At 42.2% G+C, this 22,656-nt stretch overlaps 1 protein-coding gene across 1 annotated transcript in view; it reads right to left on the reverse strand.

The window, feature by feature from the left end:
* Nucleotides 1-3,909: 3,909 nt before the first annotated feature.
* The window catches only part of klhl24a (kelch-like family member 24a), a 21,227-nt gene continuing 2,480 nt past the window's right edge, over nt 3,910-22,656 (reverse strand). Inside the window, exons 3-6 of the mRNA XM_020530082.2 lie at nt 18,391-18,509; nt 14,038-14,226; nt 12,147-12,335; nt 3,910-10,588 (exon numbers count right to left, since the gene is read on the reverse strand). Coding sequence (XP_020385671.1) covers nt 10,391-10,588; nt 12,147-12,335; nt 14,038-14,226; nt 18,391-18,509 — 695 coding nt within the window. The 3' untranslated portion in view covers nt 3,910-10,390. The remainder of the gene's footprint in view (nt 10,589-12,146; nt 12,336-14,037; nt 14,227-18,390; nt 18,510-22,656) is intronic.

Below are 22,656 nucleotides of genomic sequence, written 5' to 3' on the forward strand. Positions count from 1 at the left end.
GTGTCCAATAACAAAGATCCTGAAGAGCAGAATACAGCAAATCAAGGGTTGGATAGTGGTAATGTGAATTGGTCATGACATTGGGACAGACCTGTTGCATCCAAAGACCAGCTACGTGACTGGGTATTTGGATGGCATATATTTTAATTAATGGAGAAATATGACAAGTGAGAACATGAAACACTGGCAAGTTTTTATATTGGTTGAATAGTCCGGATATTGGCTGAGAAGTGAAGTCCATGGACTGGCAGAACAGGATGGAGTAGTGGTGAGTGAAAAAAAAGGCAGTGCAACTTCTAATCATGGGCCTATAAGTGACTCTTGTATCAGAAAATGACCACATAGTGAAAAAAAAGATTCAGATAGGACAACAGGGAGATCTTACTGTAGTAGGCCCACAGCTATAACAATGGAAATAGAGACCGTAGCTTGACTAGATTACACAAGGAAATGATGACTAGAGGACAGTCTTGGAACAGAGCTGGGAGCAGTATGTCCCATGGCAGTGAAATTTGATGGAAGTCAATGAACTTGATAAACTAATAAGTGAACCAAAAAACAAACTAAATTAGGTAGTTGGAGAGTGAAGATTATTTTAAGGTACCACTAACAGGCAACCAGCTTTGCCATTTAATTAGATCAGTGCTGAAAATGTTCTTGCTGATAAGACTTACAAAGCCAACACAAAGCTAATTGCTAAGGGATTAGAAGATAGATTGGGTGATAGCGAGGTTAGATTGGACTCTCCCACAGCTTGAAAAGTAATCTCAAAAATCCTTCTAACTCTTTTGGCCACAAATTCATGTGAGGGTAATACTTTACATAGAGGTGCGTTTCTGAAACTGTGCAAAAAGGCCGAAGATAGAAAAGAAACAATAGAAACTAAACAACTGCAACCTTGGCCTGAATGATGCTTCCAGGATGTAGTATTTTTCAGTGAGATAGCAAGAACTGCAGATGCTGGAGTCAGAGTCAATACAGTGTGGAGCTGGAGGAACACAGCAGGTCAGGCAGCATCAGAAGAGCAGGAAAGTCAATGTTTTGGATTTACACCCTTCATCAGTGACATCTATTTTCCTGAAAATAGGTTCTGTCCAGCTAAAAGCAGATACTACTATGGTTTTTGTTGATATTAAAGAGGAAATTTTTCATGTTTCTTGCTGCATGTTAATTTCTTTGGCATGGTACAAAAGGAATGATAAGAGTGAAACATAACATTAGGGTTCAGGTTTCTGGGGCTTTTAATACATTAGTTTATGTATTCCTCAGAGAATGCCTGGAATAACTTTAAATCAACCATCCTATTTAGAGAGTATTACTTCATCCCTCTTAAGCAGGCTTGGTCATCACAGAAAGAAGAGTCAAAGCAATTGTGAAGCTCACCTGGTCATTTGAAATGTTGGTGCACTCAAACTAGTTTGGTTGCTGGTTTTGATGGGTTAAAGTACGTCAGTTAAATGCCCTACAGTCAAGAAAATTCCCATACGACAACTTGAAACAACAGTGGTCTTTTGTACTGATGTTTCACAAGCTAAACATCCTGAGTGCGAGGTGTTGCCTTTTGGAGAGGCAAAATCAGGGCAGGACTTATACAATTAATGGTAAGGTCCTAGGGAGTGTTGCTGAACAAAGAGACTTTGGAGTGCAGGTTCACAGTTCCTTGAAGGTGGAGTCGCAGGTAGACAGGGTGGTGAAGAAGGTGTTTGGTACACTTGCCTTTATTGGTCAGTGCATTGACTATAGGAGTTGGGAGGTCATGTTGCGGCTGTACAGGACATTGGCTAGGCCACTTTTGGAATGCTGCGTTCAATTCTGGTCTCCCCGCTATAAGAAAGGTGTTGTTAAACTTAAAAGGCTGCAGAAAAGATTTACAAGGATGTTGTCAGGCTTGGAGGGTTTAAGCTATAGGGAGAGGCTGGGGCTATTTTCTCAGGAACATCAGAGGCTGAGGGGTGACCTTATAGAGGTTTATAAAACCATGAGGGGCAGGGATAGGGTGAATAGCCAAGGTCTTTTTCGCAGGGTAGGGGACTCCAAAACTAAAGTATGATGGTTTAAGATGAGAGGGGAAAGATATAAAAGGGACCTAAAGGTCAACTTTTTCACGCTGAGAGTGGTGCGTGTATGGAATGAGCTGCCAGAGGAAGTGGTGGAGGCTGGTACAATTACAACACTTAAAAGGCATCTGGATGGGTACATGAAAAGGAAAGGTTTAGAGGGATATAGGCTAAATGCTGTCAAATGGGACTAGATTAATTCAGGATATCTGGTCAACATGGATGAGTTGGACTGAAGGGTCTGTTTCCACGCTGTTCATCTCTATGACTCTAATGACATATTTATATTCATATTTATCATGGGTGAAAATAGCCAATGTCGTCCTTTGCAACCCATAGAGCCCTCAAATAAAATGGAGTCTCAGTCCAAATTATGACAAGGTACACTCACATTTAGATTTTAATGAGGCCCTTGTCTGGGATGGCCTGTGAAAATGACACAGCCCAGCTGAATTCAATGTTGCCTGTTTTTCACTCACCTGCATGCTGTATTTTTGTCAGTCATTTGGGACCATGGCAATATCCTTAGTCCCCTCAAATATCTATCAAATTCTCCTTTAAATTTACCCTCACCTTACCTCCCTGTATTGCCCATTACTTCACAACCCTTTGAGTAAAACAGTTCAAGAGAATCCATCTGGGCACCATCCCTCCTCTGACTTTGGGGCTATATCCTCTGATTCTAGTGTTCATGGTCATCTTGAACTTATTAATGGGTGACAAGCACAAGCAGTTTATACAGATCTCTTTCTCAACATTTTCATCGTCTGTTTGAATAATCTCTGATCTGCAAGAACTCAGAGGAAGGTCACCTAATTTGGATATTACTGCTGAGTGCCCACACCACTAGAGATGCATCTGGAGTATCCAACTGACCACACTGATCAGGAAGCCAAACTCACCAAATCTTTCTTAATACGTAACTGAAGAAATGGAGGAGTGAGGGCTCTATGTTCCTTGTATATGCTCTAATGCAATGAATCTAGTGAATGTAACAAATGAACTGAGAGCACAGTTAATATATACGGCATCACACTTTACACTGAAAGATTGTTATAGAAGGATAGGTAGAGCATTTCAAGCTTCATGGTGTCAGCATTTTTGGATTGGATTGGGAGGGCATTTAAAATGAGGGGTCATCCTCAATGTTTCGTTAATTTCCCTTGGCTGTGCCATGCCATGTTTTTATCCTGTTACTGCAGGTCCCTGTAAGAATTTTGTTTGTCCACTTAACGGCCTCAGTTGGCTTCCATTTGGGAAGGCTGTTGTCAGTTGTAACACTCATGATTAAATATGGGTGAGTTGGGAAGGTGACTTGCCCCTTGCCTTTATTCCTGATTCTACAATGCCACACCCCCACCTCCCAACTTGCTTCTCGGTAGGACATGCGATAATTAAATTCGGAATAAAGGAAACAGAAGTAGGACTAAGCCATTTGGCCCATCGAGCCTGTTGTATCATTGAACTAGATCATGGCTGAACATCTAGTTCAATGGTGTTTCCCTACACTATCCCCATATCCCGAGATACTTTCAAATATGTAGAACTCTATTCATCACCAAAAAGACTGAACTCTGAAACCATCTGAGGGAGAGAATTCCAAAGAATCACCTTCTGAGTGAAGAAATTCCTCCTCAACTTAGTCTTAACTGGTCTATCCCTTATTCTGAGGCTGTGTCCCCTGGTTCCAGATCACCCTCACCAGAGGAAACACCGTTCCTTCTCTATCTTTTGCAAGTCGATGAGTTCACCCTTCATTCTAGAGAATATAGACCCCAGTCTCCTCAGCTTCTCGGTTCTGTTCACCATGTGATCCAGTACATTCACATTCACACAAACATAGACCAAAAAGTTTGATGAGAATAGAATCTTTATTAAAAGTCACTAACCTACATCACATACACACAATTAGAAGTAATTTACATGTAACAATTATTATACGCAATCAAAGTTGGTACTGCTGTCTCAACATTTGACAAGAGCTGTTGACTGGTGAATGTGTGAAACATTTGAGTCAGCCCTCCAATCAACAATCCCTATTCTGGGTTCAGAAAAGGACACTCACACAACAGCCAACTCAAGAAAGGGAAAAAAAAACATATTTATGTAGGTTGAAAAATGCAACTTGTGCTAATCATTTCAGAACGAAAGAGAGCCTTAGATGGATGTTGTTAGAGAGGAATACAGATTTGGACATGCTTATGTCAATTATTTGAACGTTTCCTCTTTTTTTTTCTCTTTGCAATTGGCTTTCACACTTCTCCCCATTTGGGTCGCTTATTTTACAGGAATAGCCCAGACAGACTGGCCAGGTTTGACACAAATACCATTGTTCTCCCAACAATAGGAAGCACTTTGCTTTGTTCAGAACAACACACACAAAAAAAATCAGGCATTGCTTTGTTTGGGCTCCTCCACCTTTTTTTTACACACCGTCTAAATTGTTCCCCTTTTTACGCCTAATTCCCTCTGGGATGGTGCAACTGAATCTGCTTCCATTACCTTTTTCAACAAGGCAACCCAGAATATAACCATACACTTCACAAAAGAACCCCCCCCACCCATACACTCTAATTCTTTTGCCAATCCATCTTCTGGTTCTCAACATTCCTGCCAGTGGAAGCAATTTCTCTGATTTACCCCATCATATCTACTCATAATTTTGAACTGCAGTTTTAGTTTTAAAGTAACGTGTTAAAATGAAGATCGAATGTGCTGACATCAAGCGTCATTACTACTTTGCACACAAGAAGTTCCATAGTGTGCACTTTCCCTTGTAGTCTGCCCCTTGTTTTGAGGCTCTCGATAACTGTGTCTGAAGGCCCTTTGTTAAGCATCACTGAAATCCAAAGACAACAATAATATGCATTTATACAGCATCCATTGTAAAACTTTGCAAAACTGGGAGTCTAATCAAACAAAAAATTGACATTCAGCATAAGGGGCAGTATTAGGACGTATAGTTCAATTTCTTGGGCATAGAGTTTAGTTTAAAGTATGTAAAGGAGGAGAGTGAGAAATCGAGAGCTGGAGAGATTTAGGGAATTCTGAAGCTCAGACAACTGAAAGGACAGAGGAAACACACAGTCAGGTAACGCAACTCACCATAACTCTCAGTCACCCAAGGTCACTGCTGGCATTTCATACAGTGCTATTTTGATTAATTGTGTTCTCTATTCATTTAATAGTTGTGATCAAGTTTTTAAAATGATATACCACCCTGGATTCAAGTACAGTTTGTTTATATGCAGCTCATACTGTACAACTTAAGCAGAAAACAAAAGGAAGGTATGCTTTTGTCTCCAGGACAACCCAAATTTTACAAAAATAACACAACCACTTTACACCTATCTAATTACAAAAAAAAAGCATGCCAGGTACTTACAGCATTAAAAATTTCTCAATCAGGCTGAAAATTATTCACTCACTGCTCCTCAATGTATAGATCAAAACCATGAACCAGGTCAAATTGCCACTAAACTACATCACTGATTGTGTAGCTCATTCACACTTCATGGAGAAAATACTGTTACAGTGGTGGGTTATTTGTAGGCTGAAATCTAACAAAAGTTTGGGTAATTTGTAAATAAATAAATATGGATATTTGGCAGTAAGTTACAGACTGGATTTTGTAATGAAACCATTTGACAAGGACTTGGAATGTGTCTAAATCTCTTTGATCAGGGTCACAATTTTTGAAGTAGTTGGCTGCAACACACACTTTTTAACTGTTTTTAAATAATGTCTACTAACAGATCTGGTGGCTTCCTGCATTGTGTGGTGATTACAATTGCGCTGTGCATCAATTGTTGCAATAGTTGATTCACCTCATAGACCATGCATTAGTTAGGCCAATACACACAGCCATATATTGTTCACATGCTGAGAATGGACATCAAAAGAGATGCCTTGCCACATCCTCAACTCCTGTGTGTTCGGTAAACAGCAAAACTTCAAAGATTGCAACATTCATTCTGTAAAATGGTTTTGAAGAACATACTTAAAGAATAAATAAATTTGTTAATAAAAGCATAGCTTACAACAACAGAAAACTTATAAATACTCATTGTTCTCATGCATTCCTGAATTGGTAATGAGTGTGGCTGCTCTCACAAGGGGGAGTTTCCCTGTTAAACTCAGGAGCTCTGTTTTCAGTTCAGTGTTCCAGCAGTCCTGGGTGAATGCAATTATTAGTCAGTCATTATTTGACTGTCTCAAGGTTCATGAGTAAAACCTCTACTGTACCATGTTTTACTGAATGGTGAAGATGCTGGAGCAAGATCTCAGTAACACTTTTCTATCATGCCATTCCATGGAGAGTTTGACCACAGCGGAGTTCTTGCTTTCACCTTGACTTCTGGTGGATTTGAGAAATACTGTGGGGTGCCTTGCTGTAGTATTTTAAATTGTAAGTTATATATCTGAAATTTAAGGTATGCCAGGAACATAAACATGATTGAAAGCAGCTTGCTGAATTTGTCACAAAGGCTGGAGCGATGACTAAGTAGCATCAATGTCGTGCATTGCCTACCTTTTTTCTCTGCCCATCTTCCTTTTCCTGTCTTGCTTTCTTACTCATTCACCTCAGCACCTGCCTGGTTCTGGGAATTACAAAAAGCTTTCTCTCACTGATAAGCAAGAGAATAATTGCTTTATTAGAAGCAGGGTCATTCCCTGCATTCCTTGCAGTGGTGAAAGACCCTCATTAAATCAATGAGACTGAAGACCAGCTGCTGTCTGTACTTGGTTGAGCTCAGAAACAACATGGAAGTCTGGCATGTGAATGACTTCACTGCATTACTTTCTCTGCCTCCAGTGCCTGGTGCTATCAGTCTATAACCTTGCCCTTTCTGACCCATCCTCTTTGTCCTGGAATGAGGGAGCCACTCCTCTCAATGCCTCCTTGTTTGGACCAAGGGTCCATCCCACTAACAAGATGGGAACTTTATTCCTATTCAACAAAGACTTCCTCCCATGGTTTCTTTCCCTCGGTGAACGGGAAAATAACTGAGGCCAAACTGGCTGCTGTTGCGCAAGAACAACATCTCCAATGGCTTTTGCAACCTGTTCATTCATACGCTGGCTTCAGGCCTTTACACCAGTGTGAAGCTTACACAGAAGCCAGCTCTCAGAACATTCTCAGTGAAGAACTTAAGACTGTGCCAGCTCTCCAACTTGTGCTCCTTCAGCAAGCAGTGCTCGCAGTTACAGTGAAACATGGGACATAGGAATAAACAGCGAAGTGTGGTATTTACAGCAAAACACTCCTGTAACTTATTGTGTAAAAAACAAAACCATTTCATATAAATGCATCAAATAATTAATTAAGATGAAGAGCAAGAAAAATTGAAGTTACGAGCATACTCAACAAAGTGCACTCTGGGCGTTTCTTTGACGGAACTGAGGATGCTACATCAGGGCGGAAAGGATGAAACACACACATCCTACTAGTGGCAAGGTCAAGATAATCCACTCAGATAAACACAGACGTTAATTTGGTGAGGTTTCTGCCATAGGGAAAGCTTTGTGCTTTCTAGATTGGCTCCAGGACATCTTAATTGTAAACGTGCAGAAGCTACACAAGCCTTTTGGGAACACAGGCCAATTGAGACCTGTCAACCTTTCCCTGATTCAGAATGTTCTGGCATATCCTCGCTTCCCAGCGCTAAAGTTATCCAGTTTCACAGAGGAAATAGCTTGGAAAATCAAGATTTCTTCCTCTTAAAAAGAGGGTTCATAAGCCCTGGAGTGCCAGTGTACTCGCCATCCACCCCATCCTGATCACTCTAGAATCCAACAATTTTCATCCACCTTTCAAACTCACCAACCCCTCAACACACTTCTCAACCTATAACATCTTGGATTTACACACCTGAGGTCCAGTGCTGCAATTGTTCTAAAATTAACAGTGCTGTAGGATTTTAGTTAACTTTATTGCAGTTGTAATTTCTTTCCCCCTGCCAAGAATATCTCCGATTCAGGGTCTGGCAATTGAAGGAAATAATTGAATGATTCGGCGCAAATGGAATTTATTGATTCTTTCATGGGATATAGGTGTTGTCGACAAGGCCAGCGTCTGTGTCCATCCCTAATTGCCTTTGAATGGAATGGCTTATTGGCCATACAGAGGATAGTTAAAGGTCATCCACACTGTTCTGCCTCTGGAATCACATGTAGGCCAGGCCAGGAAAGGATGGCAGATTTGTTTTTCTGAAGGACAATAGTGAACCAGAAGGGCTTTTATAATGATCAATGATCATTTAACGACAATAGCTTTTAATTTCAGAATCATGAATTAGTTGAACTCAAATCCCACCAACTGCTGTTCCCAAAGCCTTAACCTCGGTTTCTGGATTGCTAGTCCAGTGACAGTAGTACTATGCCTTTAGCTATCCCAAATCGAATTAGGTCTGATTGAGCTACCTTACATTAGATCAATGAGTGCCATAAAGAATTCAATCCTTTAACTCCCTCAAATCTCACATTATTGCAAAATTTCCCTGATATTATGACTTAAGTTGTTGGCAAGTCCTTGGGGAAGACTTTGTACAGTAGTGCGAAATGAGTGATGTTTAACAAGCAGCCTGTTTTCCATTATTTTCCCCACTTTTACCTTCACTGATGATGGTGATTAAAGTGGGCTGTTTTATAAAATTGCACAAAGTCAAGGCCTCCTCCAAATATGTGTGGATGTGAGCCAAAGCTTGGATCAGGCCTGGCAGTTACACATCGATCTATTGCCTTCCAGCAGATACATGAAGAGGACCCCCCAGGGTGGGTGCAGTGGAACTTGTGCATACTCATCCCCAACCTATTCCAATCCACTTTTAGGAGAAACTTTTAGTGGTGTAAGGAAATGGCAAAAGGACACATTTTGGAAAAGCTACAACGGAATGTTCTTCTCTGAGAGATATTAACAACTTTCATTTTCTAGCAGAGGGTCTGACCCTCACTCATGCAGTGACACAGTCTCTAAATGCACAATCTGATATTCAAGGGTTAACAGTCAGCACTATACCTCTGTTGCTTCCTTTATAATTACTAAAGCTTTTATCTCTTATCCCATCAATATGTCCTGTTTCATGCTATATACATAACTGGGAATTGGGAATAATTCACATACTATATAGCAAGGGTAAATATACATGGTATAAATAAACTGTCACTGCATATTACTGGGCTATAACTCGCTCACTGTGGGATATATATACACAGTATATAACCAACGCGGATCAACAATGTCTGGAAAATAACCCACATACACTTATTTCAATCACTGGATCTAGGATCTAAACCAGAACTCCAATTAGGAGAGGGCATGCCTCCTCTATGGGTGAATGACAAATCCACTCACAGCTACTCCTATCAAAAAGGCTGATGCTTTTCCAGAATTAAGGTGTAGCAATTCCTGATGCATTTGATGCATTATATCATCTCTGCAGTCAGAGAGGTATGCCAGAAATGAAATAAAAATCCGTTTTTGACAAAAAATTTTACAGTGAATTTGGGGCCATTAAAAACCCCAAGGGATACGATCTGGAAGGTTTTCATTCTGGCCTCAACACATAGGATCACAGCTCAGTGAGTCTGACCTTCCATCTCCAACCCAAGGCAACCAGCGCCAAGGTATCTCATGATTGACTTCTGCTGGGTTACATGCAGGAATTAAAGTTTTTTTTCCTCTTAGGCCTCGATAAAGATCAAAAGGTGAAAAATTAGGACGTTAACTAGGATCACTGTATACGAAAACACCTACACATTTCACTGAGTGTGGCCACATGGCAGCTACTGAATGATGTCAAAGTGACATAGATGCTCGAATATGAAGGTTTCAATCCTGACCTTGGACAGGGCCTCAGCCTCCAGGATTCCAAGGCACCTCCAACTGACTCAACAAAAGGTTTCCACTTGCATTTCTTGCTTGTTGACTGTCTAATTACATTAGAAAATGAACAGTAATTACCTTCTGGATTATGGTATTGGATCCTAAAGTATTACCCTGTGGCACTAAATGCACCACTAACTGTCCATGGTTATCTGAGGGATGTGGGAACATGTGCAAATGGCATAATATTGCCTGTAATGCCACAGCTTTGGTATTTTTATCTCTGGGACTTTCGCATTACACAAGACAATGTTTGTTGATCTGCAACTCTATTGTTGTAATAAAAGTTTCTTTTACAAAAAAAGGCTCAATCTTTTGAAGAATATGCTACAGTAAAGTCATCTAATATAAAACCTGCAGAGGTCACCTCTGGTCCTTCCACAGGATGTTATAGTGTGGTTGTGCCTCTTTGCCACTCAGTATTGGGTGGGTGCTGGAGATCCCTGGCTCAAGGTCTGTACTTCTCATTGTATCTGTGGATTGTCACACAGCCATGGTAGGAGATGGGCCTGGGCATGGCGGCCATTGCTGTGATGATTCCTGTTGCTGGGTCGTAGCATGTGATAGTGTCAGTGGCCTCTCCAGTTTCCTTTCTGCCACCGAGGATGTAGACTTTGCCATTACACACAGACATACCACAACTCTCCTGGATGACACAGAAAAGGGAACTTGCATCACAAACAATCATGTAACAGACTTGGACCTTCCTTATCTATTACTGAGGTAATGGTGAATGCATCAACAGGCAAACACTTACACTGCACAGTCTGGTTTTAGAACAGCACTTAAGAAAGACTGTAAAGTCTGAACTTTCAGCTTTATTTCTTTATTTTCTACTTAAAACGAAGAAGGTTCACTATACTATAATCATTACAATGTTTAATTTCTCAATTTTGTACCTAAGTACTTATACCTAAGATGGCGCCTTATCTGGTGACATTAAGCACTTTTCACTGTACTCCTGTACTTGAGTACAAGTGACAATAAAATCAAAACCAAAAATCATTTCTTATCATTTTACCTTTCTTTTAAGATTGATATTTGAAGAGACGATTGCAGTAACTAACCACCCATTGGAAAATTTGAGTCAGACGATATTAGTAAACATATTCAGTACCACAGAGTGCTGGAGGTAGGGGTTACTGAGCAATATTTTGAGGAAGCTGGATTAACATCAGTAGATATACAGTCAGTACCACAAGGGGGCTGGACAGGGTGCGGGGCTGAGGGATACATCAGGGCCCAATAAGCAGGGCCAGAGGCTCTAGACAGCCCATGTGCTTGGGTTAGGGGCAGGACTAGGAGCAGGACTGGGGCCTGAGATTTCTGTTCCTGACCCTGCTGCTAGCACGTGGGGTCACGGTGTGATCGCGTGAGAAGCTGAATTAACATTAGTCGAAGCAGAGAGAAATTTAACCTCAGAGGCTTTGTCACTCCGTGGGCTCTGGAAAACAAAGACATTCTAAGAAAAGTGAATGGGAAAAAAAAATTAGAACAGGAAGGCAGAGGCTTTAATAATTCACTGGAGCTCTTTAGGTTGATTCAATAGCTGCTATTAAAATCATTCGTCAAATTCCTTCTCACTTTCTGTCTCTCAGTCGGACCATCTGTTTTGACAATGACTTTGTGTATCTGTTTCTTTTCCCACATGTATCTCTGTCACTCTCTTTCCCACTCTTATCCAGTCTTATTCTCTGACCCTTTCACAAAAATAACAAATAGGTAGTCAATCATGACAAACTCATTTCTTGAGACCTAGCCTCGACCTTGCTCATTTGCATCTTCCATCATGGGCTCTCTGGTTAATGATTAAAGGAGCTATGATTGAGTTTCTGCACCCGAATTCTGGAATTTGCTGATTCAGCACACTCAGGGAGACTCCGCGATGTCCATCCCTGATATTCTTAGTGTTGAAAGAAATGGTTGGAAAATCGCAGACAGGAGCTCCTGAATTTTATTCACCCAGCCCTCACCAGAAAAACTAACGTAGGAAATGGCATCCATCGATCCCAACTCTGTTGGCAAATAGTCACCTGGTTGGCGTTAGTTAGATGGACAGAACTGATACCCACTCCACCATGTATGGAGCAGCTGTACATTTCAGTTCCTGATCATTTCGTGGACAGTGAGATCATGAGAGAGTGAGGCTAATGGTGGTGGATACTTTCACAGTAAAGTCACAGAGGAGAAGTTCATAGAGTTACCTGTCTGCTGAAGGTGTTCACCACATGCATCCAGTAATCCTCCACTGGGTCATAGCAGAAGATGGACTTGGTCAGGCCCCCGGCCACGTATATGAGGTTGGTCAGGGACACTGCGGTAATGCATCGTTTAGCAACAGGAATGGGTGCTCGCAACAACCAAACATTAGTGGCTGGGTCATAACATTGAACCTGTCAGAGAGCGATGGGGAAGTCAATAAACACACACTTTCACTATAAAAAAACGAAATATATATTGATCGACTGCAACAAAAAAAGATGTGCATGGAACAAAACTGAGTATTTACGTGAGGTACAGTAACAAAGTGTAAGTAGACCAAGTATACATGGAAACAAACGTGTGATGTAATAAAGATAGGAGTACAACACTTTGAATTGAAATAGGCGCCTTTTGCACAGGATAGTGATCAGGATTAGGAAGCCTCGCTGATTGCCTAATGCTAGCCTAAGACCTTTAAAGACAACCATTGTGACCACACTGTTGCCACACTAAGACAGGCTAACAATAGACTGTGGGAATGAAAGCAGGGCTGTTCTTGGCCCTTATAACTCAGGACCACAATGTTTGTTTCTCATGTTTTTTTTTTAATTATTTGCTGCCTTTTCCTAAAGGCCCTGAAGAAGATGGTAGTGAGCTATCTACTTGAATACAGTTAGATTGCTTGATGGGGTCAGACAAATATTGCTCTGGATTTGGAGTCACATAGAGGTCAATGTAGCTAGGACAGCAGGCTTCCTTCACTCAAGGACAGTAGTGAGCCAGCAGGATTTTTGTGTCAATTTGGTCATTTCATGGTACAACTCTTATTCCAGATTTATTTAATTAACAGAACTTACAGCCCCCCCTATGTTGGATTTGAACTCCTGTCATTAGATCAAACTACACCTCTGGATTACCAATATGATAAACAGTATGCTACCTGGTAATAGAATATCACAGCGTTCATTTGTAGCTCTGTAACTACTGTTAATTTCCAGTGTTGATGGTTTTCTCTCCATTAATAGATGCAAAACTAAAAGGAGGTGTCCAGCGATATGCTGGTCAGTAGAGTGAGCAGTTCAGGTTTAGACAGGCTCCTGAAGGGAGACTGCAGGAGAGAATGGCACCAGTCCACACATTCAAATAACAGGGAAAACGATGAGATGATCGCCAGCTGATCATATTATGAATTGCTTCATCTTTGGGAACTGAGGGGGACGAACTTAGCCAAATTGACAATGTCTGATCACCGTCTCTCCTGCTAAACACTGTGTGAGAGTATGTGTGTGCACGAATATGACTATGTAGGGAAGTATAAATTAATTAGCATGTGAATCTGAGCATCTATGCATGTGTGTGAAAGTATTTACATGTGTGTGTGATTGCTCATTATGTAAGTAGGGGCAGCACGGTGGCTCAGTGATTAGCACTGCTGCCTCACAGCACTAGGTTCAATTCCACCCTTGGGTGACTGTCTGTGTGGAGTCTGCACATTCTCCCTGTGTCTGCGTGGATTTCTGCCGGGTGCTCCGGTTTCTTCCCACAATCCAAAGATATACAGGTTAGGTGGACTGGCCATGCTAAATCACCTGTTATGTTCAGGGGTGTGTAGGTTAGGTGCGTTAGCCATAGGAAATGCAGGGCGATAGGGTAGGGGTATGGGTCTGGGTGAGATGCTCTTCAGACAGTCAGTATGGACTTGTTGAGTCGAATGACCTGTTTCCACACTCTATGGAAGTTTGTGTTTGGGAGAATGAGTGCATGCGAGTCTAGACTTGAGCATGCAATTTAAAACAAATTATTCCATAAATGGTGATACATCGAACACTAAATGCCTTAACGGCGTCTTCTTGACTCGATAAACAGTTAATCCCTGCCCCATTTGCCAGATACCTTATCGGAGCATGTGTTGTCATCAGGTCCTCCTCCAATCACAAAGAGCTTACTGACACAGCTAGCGACAGCAGGTGAGCTGACCGCCTCTTTGAGGGGCGCAATCTCGACCCAGCGGTTTGAGAAAGAGTCGTAACACTCCACGCTGCTCAACCGATTCTGACCGTCGTAACCTCCCACTGCGTATACCTGGAACAGGGCAAGAGTACAGAAACATGCTCAAGGAAACAGAAAACATTTCAAAGTAGCTTTCACCAGGGTCCCTAAAAAGAAAACACATACAGGTGTTGGTTCTTTTCCCCAATTCCTATTTCATGTGGGAATTCATGTAATTACAAGGAATTTTAGATTATAAACCTACGGCTCTTAGCAAACAGACTACACCTGCTGCTGGCTGCAGTCAAAGAGGTAGGAGTTTTTAACAGCCACAATGGCCAGGCACTAATTATTGCCATAATGACAGAGGGAGCTTGTGTTCCTGTATTGCAGATAATGGGTTCACATTTTAGTGCTGGTGGGAAAAGGACTTGTAGGCTGCTTCTGTTAAGGAGGGGGCTCATGTGCAGGTGCAGTCAGGGAGGGGGCTTGAGCTCCCTTAGTGTTGGGGAGAGACTTGTGTTTCCAAAACGTTGGGGAGAGAATGTGAGTTGTTTCACTGCTGATCTGGGAGCTTCTGTGCTGAAACTGTTGGGGAAGGCTGTCACATTCTACGAACATGAAAGAGTTTTTCTGTTGCGTACTTTGCACTTTCACTCCTGGACTGTCATGGCACAGTTGACATACGCAGATGACGTCTTGTTACAGTTTCATCTGCTTTTCGGTACGCTAACCCTCTGGGAGCAGGCACAAAGCAGTCTGATGATGGAAACAGGTGTCAGCATATCCTCTTTCCTACAAACTAAAGCACCGCACAGGTGAGGTGCCTCGCACTGTGTAAGTATCGAGGGTTGGGAGTGGGTTACCACAGCAACATACAGAAGCCACATGTGCTGTATCATCAAATGACTTCATCACTAAAGTGTCAAATGTCCTATCAGTTAAATTAAAATGAAAATACAACTGCGCTAATTGTGGCTCAATCTCAGTGCCATCTGTTTTTTTAATCTCAAAGGAGATATGGGGGAAAGGACAGAAAGCAGGATGTCAGCAGATATCTCTAACTGAAGAGCTGAACGGTCCCTTTGGGCTTTATTTTATGCTACCGTTAATGGAAAACTTCCAAAAGACAAAAGAAGCAACAGGGAAAAAAAAACACACATTTTAGTTTGTTTTTCTAATTTTCAAGGTAAAGAAGGTAAAGCCCCCTTTATACTTGAATCATCAAACATTACTTTCCCAGATCAGGTACAGCTGTTCCGAAAAACAAGACACAAAATGTTGAGTCTTTCTCTCTCCCTAAATGCTGTTGAACTTGCTGAGCTTCTCCAGCACTTTCCATTTGTATTTCAAGTTCACCAGAGGTTCAATACAAGTTGAAATGTCTGCCAAACTTCCTTATCCATTAAACACACCCTCTACATCCGGAAGTAGGAAATACCTGAGGCTCCAGCACAGAGACAGGATCAACAGAATGTATGAGAGATGCCATTAAAAACAAGGTATTGTCAACACAATGTAGGGAGAGTCTGGGGCCAGTTAGACAAACAGAAAATGCAGTACAAAGTAGGAATAAATTTGCGTGCCCTATTGTCTGAATTGTTATTATGCCGTCTTGGAATACATACCATTATTTAAGCCATGGAAACCGGTTTGAGCCAGTTGGTGTTTCAGGCTTACACAACTCATCTCACCAACAGGGCCCAGAGCAGTCCAGGTGATATAGCCACCTGTGATTGGGTGATGTAGTAACCTTTCAGGGAGGCTTTGGCATACATGTTGCTAGGCGTTGAGGTTTACCTATAAAACCTTAATTACTCCCCACCTCTTCACTTACTGTACCTGCAGTGGCCTGCTCACGTCAACCTGAGTGAACCTTTGCTGCTGCCTTTTGAGCTGGGCCGAACACAGGGAAGCAGGTTAATCGGAACGGGAGCAGCAGTGATCCAGGAGCAGTGGAGAAAGCAGGGTTGCTTGTCTTGTACCTGGTTTCAGCATCCGGTTTCACAACAGCACGTTTTAACCATTTAATTGCCTGCTCACTCCCCACTGATGTGATTGTGCCATCAAGAGTCGCAAGAAATTACACAGAGTTGTGAATGGAGTCCAGTCCATCATGAAAACCAGCCTTCCTTTCATTGACTCTGTCTAAACTTCCCACTGCCTCAGGAAAGCAGCCAACATAATCAAAAACCCCTCCTACCCCGGTTATACTCTCTTCCGTCAGGCAGAAGATACAAAAGTTTGAAAACACGTTCCAACAGATTTAGAACAGCTTCTTCCCTACTATTATCAGCCTTATGAATGGACCTCTCATATATTAGTGTGGATTTTTCTCTGCATCTTCTCTGTAGCTGCAACACTATATTCTGCACTCTGCTCTATTACCCTGATGTACTTATATAAGGTATGATTTGCCTGGTTAGCAGGCAAAGCAATACTTTTCACTGTATCTTGGTACACATGACAACAATAAAGCAAATCAAATCAACAGGAGCTGGAGATGAAGGGGCCTTGTTTTGCCAGCAGCACAAGGTGACCCTGTTAAAGCGGTCAGTGAATGATAGGCAATACACCGAGGCACAAGGTGGTGCTGAGTCTTCTCCTTGAAGCAACTGGGTTACAATTGAGTGTCTAGCCCGGCCACTCTGAAAGTCAACCAGACAGAGCGGGAGTTGAGTTCCACACCAACCACACCAGGTATGGGAGGAAGGATCACTTCACTGGAGGACATTAGCAAACCAGTTTGGTTTTAATGATAAAATGGCAGCTTTCCTGGTTCTTTGTCTTTCCTGCTGCCAGCCCATGACTTACTGGATTTATATGTAATCTCACCATTCTGTAGGTGAGATTTGAACTCCAGACTTCTAAAATTGCAATTCCTAGCCACAACCTTCACGCTACCCTTTATCCAAAGAGCGGTGTTTATTTTTTCCTGGTGACAGGCCATGAATTACTAGATTATATGCCACTCTGGTCTGCCATGTCAGATACACATGGAAGGATCCCACAGCACTGTTTCACTGAAGATCAGGGGATCACTCTCAGTGCCCTGGCCAATATTTATCCTTTAAGCAACATCGTGAAAACAAGATGATTAGGTCATAGTCATGCAGCACGGAAACTGTCACATCGTTGTTTTGTAGTTGTGACATTTTTTCCAACAGCAATGACACTTAACAAGTATCTTGTTGTCTATAACAGGCTCTGGAGTGTCCTGCAATCAAGAAGGATGAAACAAAAATTCCACGCTAGTTTCTCAGTCAACAGCCTTGGTAATGTTAGTGTGGATTGCAAAAATTTGCCTGTTGTTGGTTCATTCTGTACTTCCCAATCAATGCCTGGATAGGGACTGCAACAGGAATCATTTGCTGACATGTTCTCTTCATTTCCTGCGGATGGTCTATCAGCTGACGCGTCATACACCTTTCAAATTTACTGCCACAGGCACAAAACTATCAGACAGTTCTAGAATGCCCCTGTATCCAGTCTTCCAAATTCTTGTTTAAATTTATTCACGGCTTTTGGGTGTCACTGGCTACATCTCTAATTACCCAGAGAGCATTTAAGAGTTAAGCATATTGCTGTGGGTCACGTAGGTCAGATGAGTGAACTAAATGGGTCTTTTTTATTGACTTCAAATTTCACCATCTTTCCCCAGGACCTTAACCTAGTATTCTAGATTTCTGGCTCAGTGACAACACATCTACACCACTGCCTGCCATTAAATTCTATTCAGCTGGAATTTGGTGCGGTATATAAATACTTGGCCAAAAAGTGAATTTTATGGAATGAAAGGGATTTGGAAGCATTCGGTGAGGGAATCCAGAAGGGGAGGGCTAAGCGGCCAATGGCAATCCCATGTTTGGAGGAGAGGGGCCCCACAATAGGCCAGAGCTGGAGGAACAGCAAGTTTGGAGGAAAAGAGGATCATTATGCTGTTGGAGGTTACAAAGATTGTGAGGGGACAAGGCACAAACTCAAATCCAACAGTGGAATCAGTTGCTGTATACTGCACTAGTTAATGCACTCTTCACTATGTTATCAAAGGAACTACTACAGAGTTCTTTCTAAAGGAAGCAGGTTCAGTCATTCACCACAACATTAATTTCTTTGATTCACCACATCTTTTGAATTAACTCTTAAATGGCTTTTCATCAAGACACTCAGCATGTTTGAAAAGCTTTTGTCCTTTTTAATTTGGTATTTAGTTACGTCAGAGTTTAAACTTCTGGTTGATTTAAAATTTCCTGTTACCTTGCCAAGAAGAACAGCCATTTTGTGGCGCCACCTGCCTTTGTTTAAACAGGCCACTCGCATCCAGATGTTCAGCTGGGAGTTGTACATCCACACGTCACGACTGTTGATTCTGCCACCTGTTCAACACAAAGACAGAAGCTAAACACCAGGCTTGAGGTTCATCTGGCCATGGAACTTGTACTGCTTTTAATACTTTTGGGTTTCAAGAAAAAGCTTGACTGATTAAAGGGCTTACATTCTGTTGCTAAGACCACAGGCCTTAGATTAGTGATAGGCCTTTGCCTGATTTTTAATATGTCCACAGGCCTCATGTGAATTCAGTTGAAATCTGTATTGCTCTCCATTACCCATGGAAGAAGCAAAGAAGCTTGTAAGAAACATTTCAAGGATTTTGTCCAGTCACAAGGCATTTTTGAGCTATTTTGCCAGTAAAATGTGAGGACTTCTTGAGAAAGGCCACCACCAAATGCCAGCAACACCAATGAAAGGCTTTACAACCCCTCTGCAATCCATGGAAAATGTTCAGATTGTTTTCCCAGGTCTTGGTTGGACTTGAATGTGGAGCAGGATCTACTGCTGTTCAACATGGGAGGCAGCAAGAGCCAATAATTAGCTGGAGTGGCGGCATAAGCAAACCCGTGTCACTTTCTCACTTCCACCAGAATGAAGTTCTGAGCAGAAATACCCAGGGGTGACCTTCCTACCCCTCTGCCAATCGAGCCTTTTATGTGGCCACCCAAGGACCTTGAATGGATCTAAGCCCAATGCTGGTGGCAACTTCTCAGCTTCAGTGGTGGCAAATACAAGCAAATACACCTAATCCGTAGGGACTGGACATTAGGAAGGGGTGGCCTGCTGTACAGCGCTTCTGCCATATCATTGAAATGGCTCTCAATAAATTGACATGTAATATCCAAGGTGACTGCAACTACAGTGATCAATCCCCCCTCTCATCCCTCTGGACTTGTCTGCAGCCTTTCTTCATGGTTGACCACGCCATCCTCCCCAAATGCCACTCCTCTTCTCATCCAATTGAGTGGGAATGCTGTCACCCAGTTTCATTTTTTTTCATTTATTTAACTAGTGTGAAATCACCTGTAATAGTTTTCTTTGCACCATGTCACAGAATCCCTACAGTGTGGAAACAGGCCATTCGGCCCAACAAGTCCACACCACCCCTCCAAACAGCATCTCACCCAGATCCATCCCCATACCCTTTCCCTATAGTCCTCCGTTTCCCATGACTAATCCACCAAATTTATAAACCCCTGGACACTATGGGCAATTTCCCATGGCCAATCGACCTAACCTGCTCATCTTTAGACTGTGGGAGGAAACTGGAGCACCCGGAGGAAACCCACGCAGACACAGGGAGAATGTGCAAGCACCACACAGGCAATCACCTGAGGGTGGAATTGAACCTGGGTCCCTGGCACTGTGAAGCAGCAGTGCTAACCACTGAGCCACTTCATTGCCTTCAAACTACATATCCATTTTATTTCTATGTCCACAGGTTTAAATGATTCCACCCTGCCTCAGTTCATCTGTGACAGGAGAACCTCATCCAGACTTTTGTTGCCTCTGGGCATGACTCTGGGCCTTTTTCATTGCAGCGAAGAAGGATGAGAGGTGACTTGATAGAGGTGTACAAGATGATGAGAGGCATAGATAGAGTGGAAACCCAGTGACTTTTTCCCAGGGTGGAAATGACTGTTATGAGGGGACATAATTTTAAGGTGATTGGAGGAAGGTATAGGGGAGGTAGGTTCTTCACACAGAGAGAGGTGGGCATGTGGAATGTGCTGCCAGCAGTGGTAGTGGAGTCAGATCATTAGAGATATTTGATCGACTCTTGGATAGGCACATGGATGATAGTATAATGTAGGGTCTGCAGAGTTGTGTGATCTTATTAAAATAATAGGTTGGCACAGCATCGTGGGCCGAAGGGCCTGTACTGTGCTTTACTGTTCTATGTTCTATGACTATTTCAATGTGCTGGCTGACCTTTCACCATCCATTTGTGTATGTGTGTCCAAATTTCTGTTGACTGTATCCTAACTCACAACGAGGCTTGTTCGCTATTTCTCTTGTGATCGGGGACCTACATTGGCTCCTGGTTAAGTAAAACCTCAAATTGAAAATCAGGATAGAGGAATATGGGCTTAGGAGCAGGAATAGGCCATGTGAGTCGTACAGCCTGCTTAGCTGTTTAATAAGATCATGGCTGCTCCAGTTGGGATTCTCTCTTCGCCACCCCACCAAAAAATTCTTATCCTTATTTTCAAATCCCTTCATTGCCTCACCACTGCCTACAGTCCTAAAACTCTCTGATATTCACATTTAGATTCAGAGTCATACACAACATGGAAACAGGCTCTTCAGCCCATCATGCCCATGCCAACCCCATTTCCTTAACTGAACTAGTTCCATTTGCCTGTGTTTGGACCACATCCTTCTAAATCTTTCCTATCCATGTACCTGTCTAAATGTCTTTTGAATGAACTCACCTCTACCAATTCTTCTGGCAGAATGTTCCATACACGCCCCACCCTCTGTTTGAAAAGGTTGCCCCTCAGGTCCTTTTTAAATCTTTCCCCTCTCACCTTAAATCGATGCCTCCTAATTTTGGACTTCCCTACCCTGGGGATATGGCCTCGACTATTCACCTTATGTATGCCCCTCATGATTTTATAAACCTCTACAAAGTCACCCCTTCAGCCTCCTACACTCTAGGGAGAAAAGTCCCAGCCTATCCAGCCTCTCCTTATAACTTAAACTTTCTAGTCTCGGTAACATCCTGGTAAATCATTTTGCAATCAACACTTCGCCATGTATGCCTGTGTCTTCGGTTCACTTGGACCTAAGCTGTGGAATTCCTTCCCTACAAGTCTCAGATTCTCTCTGTCTCTTTCCACATTCAAAACACTGCTCGAAACCTAGCACTTTGACCATTATGGTCACCCAGTCTAATATCTCCTTCAGTCCTTCAGTGGCAGATTTTGTTGAAATAACGCATTTATGAAGAACCTTGGGCTGTTTTAACGATGTGAAAGGCACTAGATGAATGCAATTTGTTGTCGGTCTGAAAACAGGAAGGAGGAAAAGGTCACATAAACTGGACAAAAATAAAAACAATGACTTGGAAGCAAACAGTTGGTGACCTGTTTCTGTCCTCTGCCATTCCCAGAGGAGGCCCCAAGGCAACTTCGACACTTTATAACGTCAAAGTTCTCAAAAACTGTTATGCAAATCAGATTTAGAGTCGCTAACTGTTGACAGCCACCAAAAAAATAACTTCCTCCAAAGTTTGAAACCCTCCTAATTCCGGGATCATTGATCAACTCTGAGACAGTGGGCTGGTCTCATAAATAGGCTGGCAATGATCCAATGTCTGCTCGTTACTTTAAAGGGTAGATACAAAGAAGCTATTTAGACTGGCAGCAACAGGAAGAAATACCTTATTTTCCAGATCATAAGAGGCAACAGGATTTTAAAAGGAAATGATTTGGAAATAACTCTTGGACGAAGAGATGCACCGCAATATTAGGTAACTTTTTTCAAGAAAAGTAACGCATCTTAGCATCACTGAATACGTTACATTTAAAATTTGAGCTGGGTCATTCAGAGAAATCAAGAAGCAGGTAGAAGGTAGTCTGAATCTAGAACTTTCTCACCAAAGAGCCTTGGGTGCTGTGAAACTTGAGGTTTCAAGTTGAGGTCAGTAGATTTTTGTTGGTTAAAGGAATGATGTGAAAGGAGGCAGGAGACAATGGAATTGAGATGCAGATCATCCAGAAGCTAACTGAATAGTGGAACTGATACGACAGGGTGAATGGCCTAGTTCCGTTCTTATGCTACTGCATCATATTGGGTTCTCTATTCTATGCCCTGAGGCCTCATGACCCCACAAAGTCTTCAATTCAACCCTAGACATCCAGCAAACTTGACCCATCTTTCACTACAACCTTTGCTGTGGGTGGTCTGAAGGGTTGGAAATGGCTGTTCTTGGCATTGTTGCTAGATGAATGGATCCATTCAAAATCAGATTATGCAGCACCTTCAGTAACAGTATTAAATGGTACCAGAGATTAAAACTCAAAATGTGCACCACAGTTTCCATTATGGTATGGCTCATAAGGTCAAAACTCAAAACACTACTTACTGCTGTCAGAGCGTGAAAGGACAGTGTCTGACCCACTGTCCCAGCCAGTCCCAAAGTGTGAAAGGACAGTATCTGATCCACTGTCCCAGCCTGTCCCAGAG

This window comes from Rhincodon typus, chromosome 13, assembly GCF_021869965.1.
Source record: "Rhincodon typus isolate 14 chromosome 13, sRhiTyp1.1, whole genome shotgun sequence".
In the NCBI taxonomy this organism is placed as follows: Eukaryota; Metazoa; Chordata; class Chondrichthyes; order Orectolobiformes; family Rhincodontidae; genus Rhincodon; species Rhincodon typus.